The following is a 23,386-nucleotide window of genomic DNA, read 5'->3' on the forward strand; positions in this document are numbered from 1 at the left end:
AGTAGTTGTGGCATGAGGGCTTAGTTGCCCCACGGCACGTGGGATCTTAGTTCCCCGACCAGGGATCGAACCCACGTTCCCTATGTTGGAAGGCGGATTCTTTACGACTGGTCCATCAGGGAAGTCCCCATTTGTGTCATATTTTAGATCCACATATAAATGATCCAAAATTTACAAACAGCTCATACAACTCAACAACAAAAAACCCAAAAAACCCAATCGAGAAATGGGCAAAAGACCTAAATAGACATTTCCCCAAAGAAGACATACAGATGGCCAACAGGCACATGTAAAATGCTCAACATCGCTAATTATTAGAGAAATGCAAATCAAATCTCTATCATTTTATTTATTTATTTATTTGTTTGTTTATTTATGGCTGTGCTGATCTTCGTTTCTGTGCGAGGGCTTTCTCCAGCTGCGGCAAGTGGGGGCCACTCTTCATCGCGGTGCGCGGGCCTCTCACCATCGCGGCCTCTCCCGTTGCTGAGCACAGGCTCCAGACGTGCAGGCTCAGCAGTTGTGGCTCACGGACCTAGTTGCTCCGCGGCATGTGGGATCTTCCCAGACCAGGGCTTGAACCCATGTCCCCTGCATTGGCAGGCAGATTCTCAACCACTGCGCCACTAGGGAAGCCCTCTATCATTTTTATATCTGTTGCATCATCACACTTTCCACAAATTGAAATGATCTGTGATCACTTATTTATCATCTGTCTTCTCCATGACGGTAGAGGTCGCTGTCCTGTTCAGTAGGCATTTAGCATAGCCCTAGCATATGGTAGGCTCTCAAGATATTATTGAATAAATGAATGAAATAATATTTATAATAAATAAATAGTACTGTAATGTGAACCTGTTCAAAACTCTATGGTTAGAAGAGGGAGGAACACAGCGGTTGTGAAAGGTGGGGAAAACTTTCTAAAGGGACCTAAAGGGCAGATTAGAGGTCCTGGTCATCAGGCCCTTCTGCACTTGGCTCAGCTCCACAACTCCAAACGCTTATACCCATGCCTAATTTCTTTTTTTACTGCTTTTCCGCGAAACCCCGCCAAGCCCGCAGGGGGCGCCCACAACACGCCACCCGGGAGAACGAAAACTACATTTCCCAGCATCCCGCGCGCCGCCGACCGACTTCCGGAGCCTGCAGACAGCATGGCGGCGTCCGAGGAGTGCGGTTCACCGGCTGCGGTGCCCCAGACGGCGGTGGAGGAGGCGGAAACGAAAACATTTAAAGACCTGGTAAGAATGGATGACTCCGGTTTCCTTTTTTTCCTGCTGCCGCCAGGCGCGGGCAGAGTCCGGTTGCCTTCGATACCGGCCGCTGGTGTGCAAAAAACAGCCGGGGCCTAGCTCAGGTTTTTCCCGGGATGTCTGAAGCTCGGGTTCCGGACGAGCTCCCTCGGCTCTGAGTTTGGGTGGTGGGAGGGCGGCCCGGGAGCCCCCATATGCCCTTTTGAACTCCACCTCGGTGTGGCAGCGTTGTGTCTGTGCAGGATGTTGTCCATGCGGCGAATCCACTTTTTGTGCATCTTGGGCCTTGGATTCAGATGAACCGGTATTGAATTCTGACCCAGTCACTGACTAGAGGCAAGTTTTCTCGGTGCCTCACTTTCCACATCTGTAAATTGGGGGTTATGATAAGTACCGCATAGAGTTGTGAAGATTAAATGAAGTAACACAGGCGGAGAACTTGGCTTTGTCCCCGGCGAGTGGAGAGTGATTGGTAAGTCTTAGGTTCCTGTCCCAGTTCTCAGAGTTAAGGAGAAGACTGAGTAGACTCACAATAAAAACCTTTTGAATCAAAGCGTAGGGGACGCACATGTCACCAACAAGGCGGCCCTAACAGTCATTTAATTATGTGGGAGGTGAGTGTGTGTTTTTCTTTGCTAAACTATGTTTTTCTGAATTCTAAGGGTGTGACAGATGTGTTGTGTGAAGCTTGTGACCAGTTGGGATGGACAAAGCCAACAAAGATCCAGATTGAAGCTATTCCTTTGGCCTTACAGGGTAGGTTGAAATTAAGTATGTGGCCTGTTTCAGATTCAGCGTGAAGTTACACATATTCAGTTAAATACCACTTTTGAGAGCTATTGCTTTGTATACGTCAAGTGAAATAAAATAGGGTCCCTAAAGATAAAAAGTTTGTGGCTTATTGGTTTTTGAAACAGTAATTCTCCAGTTTTACGGAGCTTACTTTCTACGAGGGGGTTTGTTGTCTTCTCCTGTTTTTCTAGCTTTTTCTTTCTCAGTTTTTTTTTTGGCTCTTTTCCCTTTGCCTTGCGGCGTTAATTCTGTCTTTATCCTTTTTTCTCACTCTAAAATGTTACTAAGATGTCTCATCCAGTCCTGAAGCTTTAATACTGTCTGCATCAGTGAGTTTCAGCCAGTGCTCATTAGAATCACCTGTGGAACTTTTAAAACGCTAGCGATTTCTGGGCTCCAACCTAGACCTTCTGAATTGGAATTTCCAGGCATGGGACCTAGGCATATATAGATACAAAAGTTAATAGTTCTGGGACTTCCCTGGTGGTCCAGTGGTTAAGAATCCGCCTGCCAATGCAGGGGACACGGATTTGAGCCCTGGTCCGGGAAGATCCCACATGCCATGGAGCAACCAAGCCCCTGCGCCACAACTACTGAGCCTGCACTCTAGAGCCCACGTGCCACAACTACTGAAGCCTGCGCGCCTAGAGCCCGTGCTCTGCAGCAAGAGAAGCCACCGCAATGAGAAGCCTGTGCACCACAACAAAGAGTAGCCCCTGCTCGCTGCAACTAGAGAAAGCCTGCACACAGCAATGAAGACCCAGTGCAGCCAAAAGTAAAAAAAAAAAAAAAAAAAAAAAATTCATAATAATAATAATAATTAATTGAAAAAAAAACTTAATAGTTTATTCTAATGTGTCTGCCCCTGGGGGAGCACACATGAGCATTGGTCAGATGCTCATGGCTCCCATGTCTGTATTTCTAGCCCACACTTTTTTGCTGAGCTCCAAACAAGTATGTCCAACTGGTTTTTAGATACTTTTCTCTAAGCTTACTGCAGGAAGCTCAAGTTCCCTATGTCCAGAACAGAGTCCTTATTTTTCTCACCAGAACTAATTTCCCTGTAGCCCTTATCTTAGTTTATGGCTTTTGAGTTTCCCAAGCTGGAAACCTCTGTGTCAATCACATTTTCTTCTGTTACTTTCTTTTATTTTTTTATTTTGTTGAAGTATAGTTGATTTGCAATGTTGTGTCAATTTCACTTTCTTTTTTTTTTTTTGGAAGTCGCATGAAGACAGAAAATGTATTCAATATATTTTTAACAATTTTGAGAATACATGAACTTTACATTTATATTCGCAAAAATGTACATGGAAAATATGATGAGAATAAGTAACAGGTCAACAGTACTAACACCAGCACAAACAATAAATTGTGTACATCACACCTATGAACATTCTACATAAGAATGATTCCAAAGGTCTATAGGATGTCTATAGAAACAAAATAACACGAGAGAAGTTATTTTGTTAATAATCATATATGTGTTGATTCAAATAAATTAGAATTTCATGTTGTAATGCTTTGTCTGTAATGTTTGAATTCTCATACAACTTGAGTTTATTATCCAAAACTGCTTAGTCCTCTGGAGTCTCAGCAACAACCTAGACTTTTACAGCTCGATGATTTTTCAGTCTCTAACCAGCCACGTAACATTTAACGTCAGGCCTAGTGTTACGGAAGCAGCTCTTGGAAAACCACCTAAAGAGGGCTTGAGATCCCCAGGCAGAGCCTGGTGTTTAAGGTTGAAAGGCAGTCTGTGATAAAGTAGCAAAGTTGAGCCTTTGATTTATTTCTTTAGTTTAAATTAATTAATTAGCTAATCTATTTATTCATTTATTTTGGTTGGGCATTGGGTTGTCTGCCTGACAGAGAGCATCCTTCCTCAGGAAATTCTACTCTTGCCCACTAAGGGAGAACAGAATAGTCAGGAAAGGCATGGATGACCTTTTTAATTTTTCTAATATGATACAGTATAACATATCTCCTCAAAACTCTGATTACAAAGGAAAATTCCCCACTGCAGTCTGGTGTGCCATCCCATTATTCAGTGTTAGAAGCATAAAATGAGCCTCAAGGCAAGATATCAGAGAGCTCACTTAACACATATTCTCCAATATAAAGACAAAAAAATAAGTGGAAGAATGGAAGGAAGGAAGGAAGGGAGGGAGGGAGGGAGGAAGGAAGGTCTTATTGTTCCACATTGTTTTGGCTATTATCAACTTTTGTTAGATGTTTCCTTCTTTCTCTCCAAGGTGTATGAAACCTAGGAAGCTGTATGTGCCAAACATTTGTCAGGCAATGTGGTCCTAATTATATAGCTATTATTTAAACAAAATTCCAGTCACTAATGTTAACAGCAGGTTATCTGCCTATGGCCTAGAGATTTGGATCTATACTGTACTATTAACTTTTATTGCATATAAACGAAAATTTGAAATTCATAATTATTCTGTTATTTGAAATCCCATTACAGTTTACGTATCTGTATCTATACATGTGATCTCATATAATCTTTATCGTATCAGTTTTACAGTAAACAATGTGATCTTTCTCCTTCAAGCTTTATTGCCAACTTAATGGGAAATGCACTTATTTTGATGACCAAAAATTGCCCCCCAAAATTGGATGCAAATTTGTCCAGTGGAGTATCATATTCTGACTCTGTAGTTGACTCAACTTAAGGATTTTGATTTATTTTATTCCTACTTACTTCAACTTGATGTGCTTGATAGCCCATTTTTATGCCAACTATCTGCAGGAAAACAAAAAGAATAGTAAAAATCATTAATCACGGCATTTTGTTGTTCATGTTCCAAACTGAGAGCAAAAGTTATGCAAATAGAGTATCTGTCCTATTTCTCTGAATATAATCAACAGTAACAATTCTAAATGCCTGTTTAAAGAATTGTAAGAAATAATTTCAGTAAGTTTTATCTATGACTTTTTTTTTAACATCTTTATTGGAGTATAATTGCTTTACATTGTTGTGTTAGTTGCTGCTGTATAACAAAGTGAATCAACTGTACGTATACATATATCCCCATATCCCCTCCCTCTTGCGTCTCCCTCCCACCCTCCCTATCCCACCCCTCTAGGTGGTAACAAAGCATGAGCTGATCTCCCTGTGCTATGCAGCTGCTTTCCACTAGCTATCTATTTTACATTTGGTAGTGTATATATGTCAGTGCCACTCTCTCACTTCATCTCAGCTTACCCTTCCCTCTCCCTGTGTCCTCAAGTCCATTCTGTACGTCTGTGTCTTTATTCCTGTCCTGTCCCTAGATTCTTCAGAACCATTGTTTTTTTTTTTTTAGATTCCATATATATGTGTTAGTATACGGTATTTGTTTTTCTCTTTCTGACTTACTTCACTCTGTAGGACAGATTCTAGGTCTATCCATCTCACTACAAATAACTCAATTTCGTTTCTTTTTATGGCTGAGTAATATTCCATTGTATATATGTACCACATCTTCTTTAGCCATTCATCTGTCAGTGGACACTTAGATTGCTTCCATGTCCTGGCTATTGTAAATAGTGCTGCAATGAACATTGTGGTACATGACTCTTTTTGAATTATGGTTTTCTCAGGGTATATGCCCAGTAGTGGGATTGCTGGGTCATATCGTAGTTCTATTTTTAATTTTTTAAGGAACTGCTGTACTGTTCTCCATAGTGGCTGTATCAGTTTACATTCCCACCAACAGTGCAGGAGGGTTCCCTTTTCTGCACACCCTCTCCAGCATTTATTGTTTGTAGAGTTTTTGATGATGGCCATTCTGACCTGTGTGAGGTGATACCTCATTGTAGTTTTGATTGGCATTTCTCTAATGATCAGTGATGTTGAGCATCTTTTCATGTTTGTTGGCAATCTGTATATCTTCTTTGGAGAAATGTCTGTTTAGGTCTTCTGCCTGTTTTTGGATTGAGTTGTGTGTGTTTTTGATATTGAGCTGCATGAGCTGCTTGTATATTTTGGAGATTAATCCTTTGTCAACTGCTTCGTTTGCAAATATTTTCTCCCATTCTGAGGGGTGTCTTTTCGTCTTTTTTATGGTTTCCTTTGCTGTGCAAAAGCTTTTAAGTTTCATTAGGTCCCATTTGTTTATTTTTGTTTTTATTTCCATTTCTCTAGGAGGTGGAGCAAAAAGGATCTTGCTGTCATAGAGTGTTCTGCCTGTGTTTTCCTGTAAGAGTTTTATAGTGTCTGGGCTTACATTTAGGTTTTTAATCCATTTTGAGTTTACTTTTGTATATGGTGTTAGGGAGTGTTCTAATTTCATTCTTTTACATGTAGCTGTCCAGTTTGCCCAGCACCACTTATTAAAGAGGCTGTCTTTTCTCCATTGTACATTCTTGCCTCCTTTATCAAAGATAAGGTAACCATATGTACGTGGGTTTATCTCTGGGCTTTCTACCCTTTTCCATTGATCTATACTTGCTTTTGTGCCAGTACCATGCTGTCTTGATTACTGTAGGTTTGTAGTATAGTCTGAAGTCTGGGAGCCTGATTCCTCCAGCTCCATTTTTCTTTCTCAAGATTGCTTTGGCTATTTGGGGTCTTCTGTGTTTCCATACAAATTGTGAATTCTTTGTTCTAGTTCTGTGAAAAATGCCAGTGGTAGTTTGATAGGGATTGCATTGAATCTGTAGATCGCTTTGGGTAATATAGTCATTTTCACAATGTTGATTCTTCCAATCCAAGAACATGGTATATCTCTCCATCTGTTTGTATCACCTTTAATTTCTTTCATCAGTGTCTTATAGTTTTCTGCGTACAGGTCTTTTGTCTCCTTAGGTAGGTTTATTCCTAGGTATTTTATTGTTTTGTTGCAGGGGTGAATGGGAGTGTTTCCTTAATTTCTCTTTCACACTTTTCATCATTAGTCTGTAGGAATGTAAGAGATTTCTGTGCATTAATTTTGTATCCTGCAACTTTACCAAATTCATTGATTAGCTCTACTAGTTTTCTGGTAGCATCTTTAGGAATCTCTATGTATAGTATCATGTCATCTGCAAACAGTGACAGTTTTACTTCTTCTTTTCTGATTTGGATTGCTTTTATTTCTTTTTCTTCTCTGATTGCTCTGGCTAAAACTCCCAAAACTATGTTGAATAATAGTGGTGAGAGTGGGTAACCTTGTCTTGTTCTGATGTTAGTGGAAATGGTTTCAGTTTTTCACCACTGAGAATGATGTTTGCTGTGGGTTTGTCATATATGGCCTTTATTAAAGGGTAAGGTCCCTCTATGCTTACTTTCTGGAGAGTTTTTATCATAAATGGGTGTTGAATTTTGTCAGAAGCTTTTTCTGCATCTATTGAGATGATCATATGGTTTTTATCCTTCAGTTTGTTAATATGGTGTATCACATTGATTGATTTGTGTATATTGAAGAATCCTTGCATTCCTGGGATAAACCCCACTTGATCATGGTGTATGATCCTTTCATTGTGTTGCTGGATTCTGTTTGCTAGTATTTTGTTGAGGATTTTTGCATCTATGTTCATCAGTGATATTGGCCTGTAGTTTTCTTTTTTTGTAACATCTTTGTCTAGTTTTGGTATCAGGGTGATGGTGGCCTCGTAGAATGAGTTTGGGAGTGTTTCTCCCTCTGCAATATTTTGGAAGAGTTTGAGAAGGATAGGTGTTAGCTCTTCTCTAAATGTTTGATAGAATTTACCTGTGAATCCATCTGGTCCTGGTCTTTTGTTTGTTGGAAGATTTCTAATCACAGTTTCAATTTCAGTGCTTGTGATTGGCCTGTTTATATTTTCTCTTTCTTCCTGGTTCTGTCTCGGAAGGTTGTGCTTTTCTAAGAATTTGTCCATTTCTTCCAGGTTGTCCATTTTATTGGCATATAGTTGCTTGCAGTAATCTGTCATGATCCTTTGCATTTCTGCAGTGTCAGTTGTTAGTCCTCCTTTTTCATTTCTAATTCTGTTGATTTGAGTCTTCTCCCTTTTTATCTGGATGAGTCTGGCTAATGGTTTATCAATTTTGTTTATCTTCTCAAAGAACCAGCTTTTAGTTTTATTTCTCTAATTGCTCTAGGTGTAAGTTTAGGTTGTTTATTTGAGATTTTTCTTGTTTCTTGAGGTAGGATTGTATTGCTAAAAACTTCCCTCTTAGAACTGCTTTTGCTGCATCCTGTAGGTTTTGGTCTGTCGTGTTTTCATTGTCATTTGTTTCTAGGTATTTTTTGATTTCCTCTTTGATTTCTTCAGTCATCTCCTGGTTATTTAGTAGCATATTGTTTAGCCTCCACGTGTTTATATTTTTTACAGTTATTTTCCTGTAATTGATATCTAGTCTCATAGCGTTGTGGTCAGAAAAGATACTTGATACAATTTCAGTTTTCTTAAATTTACCACGGCTTGATTTGTGACTCAAGATATGATCTCTCCTGGAGAATGTTCCATGAGCACTTGAGAAGAAAGTGTATTCTGTTGTTTTTGGATGGAATGTCATATAAGTATCAATTAAGTCCCTCCTGTTTAATGTATCATTTAAAGCTTGTGTTTCCTTATTTATTTTCATTTTGGTTGATCTGTCCATTGGTTAAAGTGGGGTGTTAAAGTCCCCTACTATTATTGTGTTACTGTCGATTTCCCCTTTTATGGCTTTTAGCATTAGCCTTATGTATTGAGGTGCTCCTGTGTTGGGTGCATAAATATTTACAATTGTTATATCTTCTTGGATTGATCCCTTGATCATTATGTAGTGTCCTTGTTTGTCTCTTGTAATAGTCTTTATTTTAAAGACTATTTTGTCTGATATGAGAATTGCTACTCCAGCTTTCTTTTGATTTCCATTTGCATGGAATATCTTTTTCCATCCCCTCACTCTCAGTCTGTATGTGTCCCTAAGTCTGAAGTGGGTCTCTTGTAGACAGCATATATACGGGTCTTGTTTTTGTATCCATTCAGCCGGTCTGTGTCTTTTTGGTTGGAGCATTTAATCCGTTTACATTTAAGGTGATTATCAGTATGTATATTCCTATTACCATTTTCTTAATTGTTTTGGGTTTGTTATTGTAGGTCTTTTCCTTCTCTTGTGTTTCCTGCCTAGAGAAGTTCCTTTAGCATTTGCTGTAAAGCTGATTTCTTGGTGCTCAGTTCTCTTAACTTTTGCTTGAATATAAAGCTTTTGATTTCTCCATCAAATCTGAATGAGATCCTTGCTGGGTAGAGTAACGTTGGTTGTAGGTTTTTCCCTTTCATCTCTTTAAATATGTCCTGCCACTTCCTTCTGGCTTGCAGAGTTTCTGCTGAAAGATCAGCTGTTAACCTTATGGGGATTCCCTTGTATGTTATTTGTTGCTTTTCCCTTGCTGCTTTTAATATTTTTTCTTTGTGTTTAATTTTTGATAGTTTGATTAATATGTGTCTTGGTGAATTTCTCCTTGGATATATCCTGTATGGGACTCTCTGCTTCCTGGAGTTGATTGACTATTTCCTTTCCCATATTCGGGAAGTTTTCAACTATAATCTCTTCAAATATTTTCTCAGTCCCTTCCTTTTTCTCTTCTTCTACTGAGACCCCTATTATTTGAATGTTGGTGCGTTTAATGTTTTCCCAGAAGTCTCTGAGACTGTCCTCAATTCTTTTCTTTCTTTATTCTGCTCTGAGGTAGTTATTTCCACTATTTTATCTTCCAGGTCACTTATCCGTTCTTCTGCCTCAGTTATTCTGCTATTGATTCCTTCTAGAGAACTTTTAATTTCATTTATTGTGTTGTTCATCATTGTTTGTTTTCTCTTTAGTTCTTCTACATCTTTGTTAAACGTTTCTTGTATTTTCTCCATTCTGTTTCCAAGATTTTGGACCATTGTTACTATCATTACTCAGAATTCTTTTTTTAAAAAAATGTATTTATTTATTTATTTATTTTTGGCTGTGTTGGGTCTTCGTTTCTGTACGAGGGCTTTCTCTAGTTGCGGCGAGCGGGGGCCACTCTTCAGCGCGGTGTGCGGGCCTCTCACTGTTGCGGCCTCTCTTGTTGTGGAGCACAGGCTCCAGACGCGCAGGCTCAGTAGTTGTGGCTCACGGGCCTAGTTGCTCCGCGGCATGTAGGATCTTCCCAGACCAGGGCTCGAACCTGTGTCCGCTGCATTGGCAGGCAGATTCTTAACCACTGCGCCACCAGGGAAGCCCTACTCAGAATTCTTTTTCAGGTAGACTGCCTATTTCCTCTTCATGTGTTTGGTCTGGTGGGTTTTTACTTTGCTCCTTCATCTGCTGTGTGTTTCTCTGTCTTCTCATTTTGCTTAACTTACTGTGTTTGGGGTCTCCTTTTCGCAGGCTGTAGGTTTGTAGTTCCCGTTGTTTTTGGTGTCTAACCCCAGTGGGTGAGGTTGGTTGGTTCAATGTGTTGTGTAGGCTTCCTGGTGGAGGGGACTGGTGCCTGTGTTCTGGTGGATGAGGCTGGATCTTGTCTTTCTGGTGGGCAGGTCCACGTCCGGTGGTGTGTTTTGGGGTGTCTGTGAACTTATTATGATTTTACGCAGCTGCTCTGCTAATGGATGGGGCTGTGTTCCTCTCTTGCTAGTTGTTTGGCATAGGGTGTCCAGCACTGTAGCTTGCTGGTCGTTGAGTGGAGCTGCGTCTTAGCGTTGAGACGGAGTCTCTAGGAGAGCTCTCACTGATCAATTTTACGTGGAGCTGGGAGGTCTCTGGTGTTCCAGTGTCCTGAACTCGGCTCTCCCACCTCAAAGGCTCAGGCCTGACACCCGGCCGGAGCACCAAGACCCTGTTAGCCACATGGCTCAACTTGGTACGAGGGATGCTTGCCAGTGAATTAAGGTGCGGAAAAGACACAAGGCATAAATACCAAAGGTGTTGCCTGCGGTGCCAACTCTCTGGTTCCACGGACCTCTTTCCTTACTTTGTAATTCTCACTTTGGCTGGCCTCCATTCAGGCCACCGTCATAGCTCTCCTGGTACCCTAACTGAGCTCTCATTTTCCTGTGTGTTCCCCATTCTGCCCTTTAGTTCATTTTAAGTTGTAGGGAAGAGAGTCATATTCAGGTTACCTCAGGGAAAGGGGGTTATTGCAGGGCTATTCTCGAGGTGAGGAAGCCTCAGCAGTCAACTGTGGAAGTCATTACTCGACAGGAAGGCTTCCCACTGGGTGCTGTCCTAGTGCTCAGCTACTCTGGGGGCTGCAACCAGCGTAGAGGCGGTGGGTCTTGGCTTGTAAATTAATTGCCAAATCTTCTCAGTTATGGCTTGATTGGTGATAACAAACCATGGGGACCCATTCTTAAGGAATTACTTCTGGCATTCTTCCCTCAGAAGGATCAGTGTAAATGGCTGTACTGTTAAGCTCCTTGGGTCCTTCTTATGCCATCAGGCCTGGGGTTTATCTTCTTAACGAATAACATTGGTCATGATATTCCCTGCTTAAAATCCTTCAGTTCCTCTCTCTTATAGGAGGATGTCAAAACTCCTTAGCATGGCTGTGGGTTTCCTTATTCCTCTCCCTTTCCCCCTTGACTTTTGTGTTCTGGCCACGTTGTACTTCTCACTCTCTGAACTCATGCTGTATTCTTTTTTTTTTTTTTAACTTATTTATTTAATTTATTTATTTTTGGCTGCATTGGGTCTTCGTTGCTGTGCACGGGCTTTCTCTAGTTGTGGAGAGTGGGGGCTACTCTTTGTTGCAGTGCGCAGGCTTCACGTTGCGGTGGCTTCTCTTGTTGTGGAGCATGGGCTCTAGAGTGCAGGCTCAGTAGTTGTGGCACACAGGCTCAGTAGTTGTGGCTCCCGGGCTCTAGAGCGTATGCTCAGTAGTTGTGGTGCACGGACTTAGTTGCTCTACGGCATTTGGGATCTTCCTGGACCAGGGCTCGAACCCGTGTCCCCTGCACTGGCAGGCGGATTCTTAACCACTGCGCCACCAGGGAAGCCCCATGCTGTGTTCTTTAAAGCGTCTTTCCTCATACGGGACTGCCCTTCCTTTCCTTCTTTGCTTACTTCCAGATTTAATTTACTCATCACCTCTGTTAACCTTTCCTGACTCCTCCTGGCAGTAGGTTGCTCATTCCTTTTTGTTCTCACTGTATCCTGTAGGGACCTATCATATTAGAACATATATGTGTATTTCACCCTTGGATTTTGAGCTAATTTAGGACAGAGACCGTGTCTTCTGTCTCATCAACCTCCCCCTCCCCTGAATTCATCAAATATTTATTCATGGTTTACTTTGTGCCAGCAGTGGGTCCTTGTGGAATAATGTGGAAATGGTGCAGAGAGCATTTCTTTGCTATTAGGTGTTTTCTTTGTCTTCTAGGTCGTGATATTATTGGGCTGGCGGAAACCGGCTCTGGGAAGACAGGGGCCTTTGCTCTGCCCATTCTGAATGTGCTGCTAGAGACGCCCCAGCGTTTGTTTGCCTTAGTTCTCACCCCAACTCGGGAGCTAGCCTTTCAGATCTCAGAGCAGTTTGAAGCCCTGGGGTCTTCTATTGGGGTGCAATGTGGTAAGTGTCGAGAGGAAAGGAATCTTTAGAATTTCTTCACAGGTTGAGAATGAGTGTGAAAGGAGAATGGAAGGAAGTGTCGTTAACATAAGTTCATTGACCTAAAGAGCTGATTTGGTATTTTAGCTTCGGGGAAAGTTGTAATTGTAAGGGAAGAAAAATGAAAGTAGAAATGTGTCATTGGCTTTACAGTGAACTATGGAAAAAAATTAAGGATCTCTTTTGAATATTCTTTTTCTTTCTGAAGCTGTGATTGTAGGTGGAATTGATTCAATGTCTCAATCTCTGGCCCTGGCCAAAAAACCACATATAATAATAGGTGAGTAATGACAGTGGTAAAAGACACTGGTGATGATGAATTGGAGAAAATCTACTGATACTGGGTGTAACTTCTTTGTGTGGAAAGAGTTCAAAGAATGGATTTAATTTTTTGTTTAATTTTTTTTAGTTTCTGAAATTCTGTTTGGGAGGGGGTGGTCACTTTCTTTCTGTCCTTTTTCTTAAACATTGCCCTCTCTCCTCAACTCTTCTTGTTAGCAACTCCTGGTCGACTGATTGACCACTTGGAAAATACAAAAGGTTTCAACTTAAGAGCTCTCAAGTACTTGGTCATGGATGAAGCAGACCGAATATTGAATATGGATTTTGAGACAGAGGTGAGCTCTCAACATCTTTCCTCTTCCTAGGGCATCTCAAAATCTGTTCAAAATCTGGTTCATTACATACCTGCTTTTGTGGAGCACTTACCATGGTTGGTTAATTTAGCATCTCTGCTGCTTTTTTCATTCTTGATGCTCTTTACCCTGTCAGTGCCTCAGCATCCTCTTTATTTTTATTTTTTCTTTCTTTTTTATTGAAGGATAGTTGATTTATAATATTATATTATTTTTAGGTGTGCAACATAGTGATTCAATATTTCTATAGATTATACTCCATTTAAAATTATTACAAAATAATGACTATATTTCCCTGTGCTGTACAATATATCCTTGTTGCTTTTAAATTAAATTAAATTAAATTAATTAACTTTTTACTGAAGTATAGTTAATTTACAATGTTGTGTTTCTGGTGTACAGCAAAGTGATTCAGTTATACATACATATATAAATATGTGTATATATACATATATATATGTGTGTGTGTGTGTGTGTATACATATACCTACACAAACTCCTAATTTATCCTTCCCTCTTTTCCCCTTTGGTAACCATAAGTTTGTTTTCTATGTCTGTGAATGTGTTTCTGTTTTGTAAATAAGTCCATTTGTATCATATTTTAGATTCTACATATAAGTGATATTATATGATATTTGTCTTTGACTTCACTTAGTATGATAATCTCTAGGTCCATCCATGTTGCTGCAAATGGCATTATTTCATTCTTTTTTATTGCTGAGTAGTATTCCATTCTGTATATATACCACATCTTCTTTATCCATTCATCTGTCGATGGACATTTAGGTTGCTTCCATCTCTTGGATATTGTAAATAGTCTCAGCATCCTCTTTCGAATATAGTTTGACTTGGGGGGCGAGGGATAAATTAGGAATATGGGATTAATATACACACACTACTATATATAAAATAGATAAACAACAAGGACTTACTGTATAGCACAGGGAACTATATTCAATATCTTGTAATAACCTATAATGGAAAAGAATCTGAAAAAGTGTAAATATGTATGTATGTGTAACTGAATCACTTTGCTGTACACCTGAAACATTGTAAATCAACTATACTTCAATTAAAAAAGATAGTTGGGCAAAAAACATGTATGTGTATATATATATGTATATATATATATATATATATATATATATATATATACATACATACATACATACATACATACATACAGGCTGACTTTGATTTCAGAGATGAGAAATACCAAAACCAGATTTTCTTTTCCATTTCATTTGATTTCAACCTCTTCCATCTTTTCTTTGATGACCCATTCTTCATAGCTTATTTAGTTGATTAATGCTTATTCTTTACTTTTCTCTTAGATTAGCTCTACTCTGCTGATTTAAACTGTTCTTTTCTCTGACTGGCATTATTTTTGATAGCATCTGGTATGGTATCAAATAGTAAATATTCAGTCAATTTTAGCTGAACTGAATCAAAGTTTTGAGTCCCCAAATCCCACAGTGATGTATTTAGTTTGTTATCTCCTTCTCTCCTTCACAAGCAGCATTTGCAGGTGTCCAGTCTAAATGTTATGTTGGTATCCTTTGCTCTTTCTGCCTTAGGTTGACAAGATCCTGAAAGTGATTCCCCGAGATCGGAAAACATTTCTCTTCTCTGCTACGATGACCAAGAAGGTGAACTTTTCTAGGACTTCTCTTTTCTTCTTTATAAGAATTGATAAATAGAAACAGTCACAGTAATGATAATAAAAATAGAGTATTTAGAAATCAGTGTACTATTCTAGGTTTTCTTTCTTCAGGTGCAAAAACTTCAGCGAGCAGCGCTGAAGAATCCTGTGAAATGTGCCGTTTCCTCTAAATACCAGACGGTTGAGAAGTTACAGCAATATTATCTTTTTATTCCTTCTAAGTTCAAGGTAAAGTGTTTGCTTTGATCATTCCTGCCACTCCCTCTCCTTCTTCACCAAGGCATCTGAAAATGTGTCAACTCTTGATTAGCTAAGAGCTGTGCTACAGATTGGAGTCCTTTCTGTTTGTTTTAGAGCTCATGCCGTGCTTATATTTATCACTGATAAAGTCCAACATTCTGGGAATTCACAACATATTAAACCACAGTAATGAAGTCATGATATAATCCCTTCCTAACCCCATCCTTGAGGTAGTTTTTCTTTTGCTTGCTTATTATGTGGCTTTTTTATGGGCAAGGGACCCTAGTTTTGTGCTTTGATGTCAGGGCTTTGCGTGCTTGCTGAGTACAGCTCTCCTTGTGCTTGGCTTCAGGCTGTGTGTGAAACTCATGGTTCACAGAGATGATAATGATAGTGCCGGTTAAGGAGTGCAAAGCTGGCAGCTGGGGGTCTGGATAACTGAGAAGTAGCTATGGGCTTAGTCTTTTACATAATTTATATGCCCAGGACGCCAACCTTCTTCCAGGTTCAGTTACATATATTGTTTTGGCTTTGTGACTTAGGATACCTACCTGGTTTATATTCTAAATGAATTGGCTGGAAACTCCTTTATGATATTCTGCAGCACCTGTAACAATACTCAGAGGACAGCTTTGCTACTCCGAAATCTTGGATTCACTGCCATTCCCCTCAATGGACAGATGAGTCAGGTAACTATTCTTTGGAATCATTAGTGGTGAACTGGGGGCATGAGAAAGCTAAACCTTGTAGCAGGAGATTTCTGCAATAGCAACACATGACATTAATGCATCTTCCCATAGTTGTCCTGATTTTATGGGCATTAAAGTGTTGCTTTGGATGCTACTTCCTCCTTTCAGGATAGCAAGAAGCTCAAATTAGAATATTCCACAGGTAGTTGTCTGGGATGGAAGCTATTGAGTTGATTTATTCAGCCCTCATGGTAATAGTGACTCTCTCGTCTCTAAAGACTTTCAATAAATTATTTCCCAATTATCTTTCTATCATGTTTAACAAACTCTGTTTCATGTTAGTATTTTCTAGCTTTAGTCTTAAATATCTTTTTATTGCTTCCATGTTTCCTTTTGACCTGTGAAGCCTAGTTCAGACTAAGGGGGAAACATCCTTTTAAAAATTTCTCTCTTGGTTCTTGTATTTATTTAGTGTGTCTAGTTTGTGTGTCTTGGATTCCACGTTTTTCAAGATTAAATTCTTTCCATTTCTTCTTTTCATCGTCTCAGAGCAAGCGCCTAGGATCCCTTAATAAATTTAAGGCAAAGGCTCGTTCCATTCTTTTAGCAACTGATGTTGCCAGCCGTGGTTTGGACATACCTCATGTGGATGTAGTTGTTAACTTTGACATTCCTACCCATTCCAAGGTGAGTCCTGTTGCTGACCTGACTTTCTAGCCCCAAAGTGTTCTTCTTTTCTCTTTTCTTTTCTTTTCCCCTTCCCTTCCCTTCCTTTCCTTTCCTGTCCTTTCTTTCCCTTCCTCCTTCCCTCCCTCCCTCCCTTCCTTCCTCTTACTCTCTTTCTCCCCCACCTCCTTCTCTCTCCTTTTCTTTTCAAATTGAGATGTAATTGACATATTAGTTTCAGGTGTAAAATGTAATGATTTAATATTCGTATATATTGCAAAATTGTCATAGTAAGTCTAGTTAACATCTGTCACCATTCATAATTACGTATTTTTCTTATGATGAGAATTTCAAAGATATTTTCCCTTAGCAACTTTCAAATATGCAGTACAGTATTATTAACTCTAGTCAGCATGTTGTACATTACATCCCCATGACTTATTTATTTTATAACTGAAATTTGTACCTTTTGCCCCCTTTCACCCATTTCACACACACCCATCCCTGCCTCTGGCAACCACCAAATCTGTTCTCTGTATCTGTGAGCTCAATTTTTTTTGTTTTTGTTTTTGTTTTAGATTCCACATATAAGTGAGATCTAGTATTTGTCTCTGTCTAACTTATTTCACTTAGCTGAATACCCTCAAGGTCTATCCATGTTGTCACAGATGGGAAGATGTCATTCTTTTTTATGGCTGAATAACATTCCATTGTATACAAAGTGTATTTCTTAATGGAATGTTTTCTGTCTTTCCTTAGTTACAGTATTGGAGTTTTTTTTGGTGTGTGTGTGTCCTTGATTAGTTAAGTATCAAAAATAGGGAAAGCTCTTGATCTTTTCATTCTCCTCATCTTGCACATGCCTGTGGATGTGATATTAATGAATGTGAATGAAGGAGCCCAGGAGAGGGGTTAGATGCTCACTGTCGGAGGCGCAGACGGATCACGTGCTCACCTCTGTCGGTCCAGCTGATGAGAAATGGCAGCTTGTGGTCCTCAGTGTATCCCAGGGTTTCCAGCCTCGGCACTGTTAACATCTTGGTCTGGGACTTCTTTGTTGCAGGGCTGTCCTTTGCATTGTAGGATGCTTAGCAGAATTCCTGGCTTCTACTCACAGGTGACATTGTGACAACCAGATATGTTTCCAGACATTTCCAAATGCCCCCTGGGGAGGATGAAACTGACCCCAGTTGAGAACAACTAGTGTGTGTCAACTTCGTATTAAACTGCTGTAGACAGGGTGCTGTCTCATAGGATTTTCACAGTAACTCTGTGTGAGTTTGGACATGTATTTGTGTCTCTGTTTTATAGATACAAACCAGGGTTCAGAGAAGTTCTGGACTTGTAGACAGTTGCGTCGCTGGTCGGTGGGAGAAGCAGATCTGTGACCCAGGTCTGCCTCTAGATCTAGTGCCATTTTCCTCTGCCTGTGCTATGTCCATGGAGATTTGCTTTGTAGATTTGTCTTTCTATAAAAGAAAGGAAAAAGGGGGTCAGTTTTGTGCTCTGAGGAGAATAACAAAAGTGAAGTAGATTTATCTCAACAGATTGCGAGTTCATCTCTCCACGTTCTAACACAAATCTGTTTTCTTTCAAAGGTTTGCAGGAAGAATTTACATACAGTTTTTAATTTATATTCCAGCTAACTCAAAGTTACTTACCGTTTTCATTTCAGGATTACATCCATCGAGTAGGTCGAACAGCTCGAGCAGGGCGCTCTGGAAAGTCTATTACCTTTGTCACACAGTAAGTGACCCGACTTTGGGGCAGAGCAATGTAGAGAAAAGAGCAGAACTGTGGGGCAGACAGACTTGGAACCTGACTTCACCACTTACTGTAACAGTCACTTAACCTCCCTCATCCCGCCTTCATTGTTTGTAAAATAGAAATAATAATACCGACCTAGCAGGGTTTTAATGAAGACTGGAGATGTATATGTAAAGAGCATATACTGTAGTACATGTGTGTAGTATAGTACTTGGCATATAGAGGCACACACACACAAAAAACCGTGTTATTTCTTTTAAATGCCGGAGCCATAGAACAGTGACCGTTCCCTCAACTCACAGTATTACAATAACTATTTCTGATTTTGTTTTCAAAGGAACAAATTGTTATGTACCCAGGGCTTTTCTGGGAGTAAGGGATATGTTGGGTGGTTTTCTGCTGGGCTGTGCACAGAAGATTGCATTTAGTTAGTGTTCTGAAAAGGAATAGTAGGTTTGATATTGTTGAAAACTGTGGTGCCTGTTGCATCATAGTTTTGGAACGGACAGACATGTGCACTGTCAGCCAGCCAGAGCCATGGCAATTTTCCTTTTTCAGATACGACGTGGAACTCTTCCAGCGCATAGAACACTTAATTGGGAAGAAATTGCCTGTCTTTCCAACCCAGGATGACGAGGTTATGATGCTGACAGAACGTGTGACTGAGGCCCAAAGATTTGCCCGAATGGTATGCAACGCATTTTCTCGCCAGCAAATGAAATTAACTTACATGCAAGACACTTTATTGTGTTAATCCTCAACTTGGAATATTTTATTCCAAATTTAAGATGAGCATACTCAGATGTTGGTAATTTGCTTTCGACTGTACAACTAAATGGTCGAATCAGGGTTTGGACTCAGTCTGACCACAGTGACCACATTCCCAGCCACTGTTCATGTTTCATATGAGGCAAAAAAAAAAAAAAACCTTTGGCCTTGAGATCAGGAGGTGCAGCTGAGAACTGTGAGCTCGGACAAGGTGTCTGACCTCTCAGAATCAGTTCCTCATTTGTAGATTGGGAATAATTGTTACCGTGAATACAGGGTTTTATGAGCATCAGTCAAGCTGGTGTAAACAGTGTGGTTACCGATAGTAGGGGTAGGAGTGGCGATGAGAAGGTCTAAAGGAGCACCCTTCCAGGTGCCGTCTGCTGCCTGGAGTGCTGGTCTGAGGGGTGAAGAAACTTCGCCCATGGGCTGCTTTCTGAGTAGCTGAGGTGTGGACTTGTTTTTGTTTTTCTGCCCACATGGAATTCTTTGTTTGGTATTTTTGCTTATAAAAATATTACATGTGCGTTGGGAAGCATTTTTAGAAAATACACAAAGGATTAAAATAGTAAGTGAAACACATAAGCCACCCCCCACAGAAAACCACTGATAACAGTTGGCTATTTTTCTTTCTTTAGCCATACTTAGACTTTATCTAATTGTATATGACTTTATCTAAAGGTATATCATTTTTCTCTTTGAACTAGCAGAGATTCATGTGATCACTTTTTTTTTTTTTCTTCACATTTTAAACTTTATTCAAAAAGTGTCATCTAGGCTGTGTCTTAGCCCTGAATCGGTTCAGTTACCAGACTTTCCTAAACACCAGTGGCAGGAGTAAGCTCTTGGAGTTGTTGCAAGGTCCTTAACTGCCTTCTGACTCGTCAAGGGAAACCAAATTGGGTCTTCTAGACTTTGCATTAGGTATATTTTATTACTTTACAATGTTTTGAAAGTTGGTAATCTGAGGAGAGAGAATTCAGTTTTTTAAAAATAGCACTGCTTGCAAGTTTAGAAACTGATATCTTAGACACTAGCATCTTAGAATTCTCATGGGATCATTTCTTAATGGCTACAGAGAATTCTGTCATGGAATATATGACGTGATTTACATTGATGTGTGTTAATGCTTTTCCCAGTTTTTTGTATTTTAACTAGAACTCTGTTGAACATCCTGATATGTACAGCTTTGCACACTTGTCTTGTTTCCTTAGAATAAATTCCTAGAAGTAGAATCAATTGTTGGGTGGAGGAGAATACACAGTTAAAATTTGAATTCATACATAGTGTCAAACTGCCCCCCTAGAAAAGCTAAAGCACTTTGACACGATGAGCGACAGTGTATGTGACTGTCCCCACGCCCTGACCAGGTCTAGGTATTACCATTCTCTTAGATCTTTGCCAGAATAATAATAATAGCTTATTGTTTTAATCTTCCTGTCTTTGATTACTAAATAGATTAACATTTTTGTATCTTGGGATTTGGGCCTTATTCCTTTGCTAATGGGAGATGTTAGGGAGTTACTTAGTGTTTGATTTTAAGGAGCAGAGACCAGGATGTGTCACTTTCAGTGACAGTCATTCATTTTCAGTCCCATCCTTCCTGTTTCTTGCAGGAGTTAAGGGAGCATGGAGAGAAGAAGAAGCGCTCGTGGGAGGTTGCTGGGGACAATGACGATACGGAGGGTGCGATCGGTGTCAGGAACAAGGTGGCTGGAGGAAAAATGAAGAAACGGAAGGGCCGTTAATCTCTTTTATAAAGACTTGATTTCTGCTTTCTGTTCTGTAAAGAGGATTGAAGGAGAGAATGAGACCTCTCCCTCCAGAGCTCTGCAGGCCGAAATCCATCAGAATCGTGTCCAGGGTCTGCCCAGCCCACTCGGTGCTCATCCCCCTTGCCGTGTGTTAGAACATCGTTGCCTGCAGAATATTTTCGAAGTGCTGAGGTCAAGACTCGGACTATTCTTCAGCTTTGGTTCCTTGCTCCTGACACTAGTAAGATGTGCTCTCCTATCCCTTCACACAGACCTGTGCTTTTTTCAGCTGCAAGTCGAGGATTGGGCTCATGAAGCCCTTGACCTGTAATTGTAAAGGAAAGGAGCTTCTAGATCTAAAAACAGTGATACTTCTGCAGTCTCAGCTTGTGTTTCATGAGACCAAATGGGAAATAATAAATTTAAATATTATTTCTTAAAAATTCAAACTCCTTGAGGACCTTTTTGGGTTACAGACTTTATAGATTTAGTAAGATCTTCCTCATAGGTAAGAAACTGACAGTGGCGATTCCATGGCAAATTCATTGGTTGTCCTTAATTTGAGGTAAACATTATTTATGACTTTAAAAAAATCAACAAAGAAACGAGGATGGATGGCTTTGAAAGGGAAGTCCTGTTTGAAAGGAGGTTGCGTTTTTCTTGGGGACGGAGCAGAGTCTCTTAGATCCCTGAATAGATTCACATCCCTGGCTTCTTGGATTAAAATCCTCTGTCGGGGGGGGCTTCCCTGGTGGCACAGTGGTTAAGAATCCGCCTGCCAATGCAGGAGACACGGGTTCGAGCCCTGGTCCGGGAAGATCCCACGTGCCGTGGAGCAACTAAGCCCGTGCACCACAACTACTGAGCCTGTGCTCTAGAGCCCGCGAGCCACAACTACTGAAGCCCGCGCGCCTAGAGCCCGTGCTCCGCAACAAGAGAAGCCACGTCAATGAGAAGTGCGCGCACTGCAATGAAGAGTAGCCCCTGCTCGCCGCAACTAAAAGCTTGCATGCAGCAATGAAGACCCAACGCAGCCAAAAATAAATAAATTAAAAAAAAAAATTCTCTGTGGGAGTCAGGTGTGCATGTTGATTGCAGGAAGATCTTTATAAATGTAGGGGGTGGGGTGCCTACCTCTGGAGGCTAATTCTCCATTTGTCTTGTTTCCTGATGGGACTCTCCAGAGTGGCTTAGCTAACAGCAACTCTCTCTCCCTCTGGGCCGGTGGGTAAAAGCCAGTGGATGGCTGCTGCTTCAGCTCAGCGGAAGACTTTCAGAAGCAAGCTGAATTTGAATCGGGTTATGGGTGCTGGGTAAGAAGGGATCGGAATTATCCTGAAGGAGTCTGAACTTTCTAAATGGGCAAGGTCTCTAACTTAGGGTCTGTGGACCCCTGAGGTATATGCACATTTCTGGGGAGACTAAAAAGGTTAAAAACCTCTTTTAAAGCTTATCTGTTGTTTCTGAAGTATATACGTATTATGCTTTGCTAGGATGGGAAGATAGGACTCTGAGGGAAGAGAGGTGGATGATGTGTCTTCAGGCATATTAGTAGGCCCAGACCGTAAACTAGAGTCCCCAGCAGAACAGGTAAAGGTGTCATTGTGAAGGGCAGGAGGCACAGAAGTAAACGAGTGCGATCTAGTAGTAAATGAGGGCAAAGCTGTTGGTTTGTGTCACTAATCTGAACCTTTCTTCATGCTCCCTGTCCGCAAAGGCAAGGTTGCACAAGTCTGGAGGCTGAAACCCTGATCGAGGTGTGTATGAGTTTCCTGGGGCTGCTGTAACAAAGTACCAGAAACCGGGGGGCTTAAAACAGCAATTTGTTGGATCACAGTTCTGGAGTCTAGATGTCCAAGACCAAGTTACCAGCAGGCTTCCATCTGAAACGTCTCGGGAAGGGTCTGTCCTTGCCTCCTCCTAGCATCTGGTGATGGCCAGCGGTCCTTGGCTTGTGGCAACGTAGCTCCAGTCTCTGCCTCCATATCTTCACGTAACCTTCTTCCCTGTGTGTCTGCCTTCACGTGGCCTTCTTATAAGGATGTGATAATTGGATTTAGGGAACACCCTAATCCAGTATGACCTCGTCTTGACTCATTATCTCCACAAAGACCCTATTTCCAAATAAGGTCACATTCTGGGGTTCCACGTAGACATGAATTTTGGGGGGGACACCATTTAGCCCAGTACAGACCGTCCTTCTGGACTGTTGTGTTTTGGGGGGTTTAAGGTTGTGTTGTGGAATACAAGTGGTAGATAGATAGAGTTAATTACAAAGAAAGTGGAGAAAAGACAGGAGATAGGTTTTCAGAAACAGTAGGATGGGTAGAAGTAGAGAAATTTACAATGACATCCTCTTAAATGAAATGTAAATTGTTTTGTAGTCAAGGTCCCAAACGGTCTCGTTTTAGAAGTGGAGAAGGAGGTCTCCGGCCTTTCTTCTAGTCCCATCTTAGTGCAATTCCTTAGTTCTGCTTTCCTGACTTAAGAAACTGAGGGCTTCAAAACAACCAACCAACCTCTCCCCCTCCCCCAATTGCAAACAATTCCCACACCTAACTTTTATGACTTAAAGGGAGTATCTTGCAATAGTCATTAGTCATGCTGGCCCAGAGAAAATTCTCCCTTATTTCTCA

At 40.7% G+C, this 23,386-nt stretch overlaps 1 protein-coding gene across 1 annotated transcript; it reads left to right on the forward strand.

The window, feature by feature from the left end:
* The first annotated feature begins 1,142 nt into the window (after positions 1-1,142).
* DDX47 (DEAD-box helicase 47) lies at positions 1,143-21,199 on the forward strand. The gene is made up of 12 exons (XM_059935342.1): positions 1,143-1,241; positions 1,916-2,009; positions 12,341-12,529; positions 12,777-12,848; positions 13,067-13,185; positions 14,781-14,852; positions 14,978-15,094; positions 15,649-15,795; positions 16,345-16,482; positions 18,137-18,207; positions 18,787-18,916; positions 20,613-21,199. The coding sequence occupies exons 1-12, from the start codon at positions 1,155-1,157 to the stop codon at positions 20,742-20,744; spliced, it is 1,368 nt and encodes a 455-aa protein (XP_059791325.1). The 5' UTR covers positions 1,143-1,154; the 3' UTR covers positions 20,745-21,199.
* The last annotated feature ends 2,187 nt before the right edge of the window (positions 21,200-23,386 follow it).

Source organism: Balaenoptera ricei, chromosome 10 (genome assembly GCF_028023285.1).
Source record: "Balaenoptera ricei isolate mBalRic1 chromosome 10, mBalRic1.hap2, whole genome shotgun sequence".
NCBI lineage: Eukaryota > Metazoa > Chordata > Mammalia > Artiodactyla > Balaenopteridae > Balaenoptera > Balaenoptera ricei.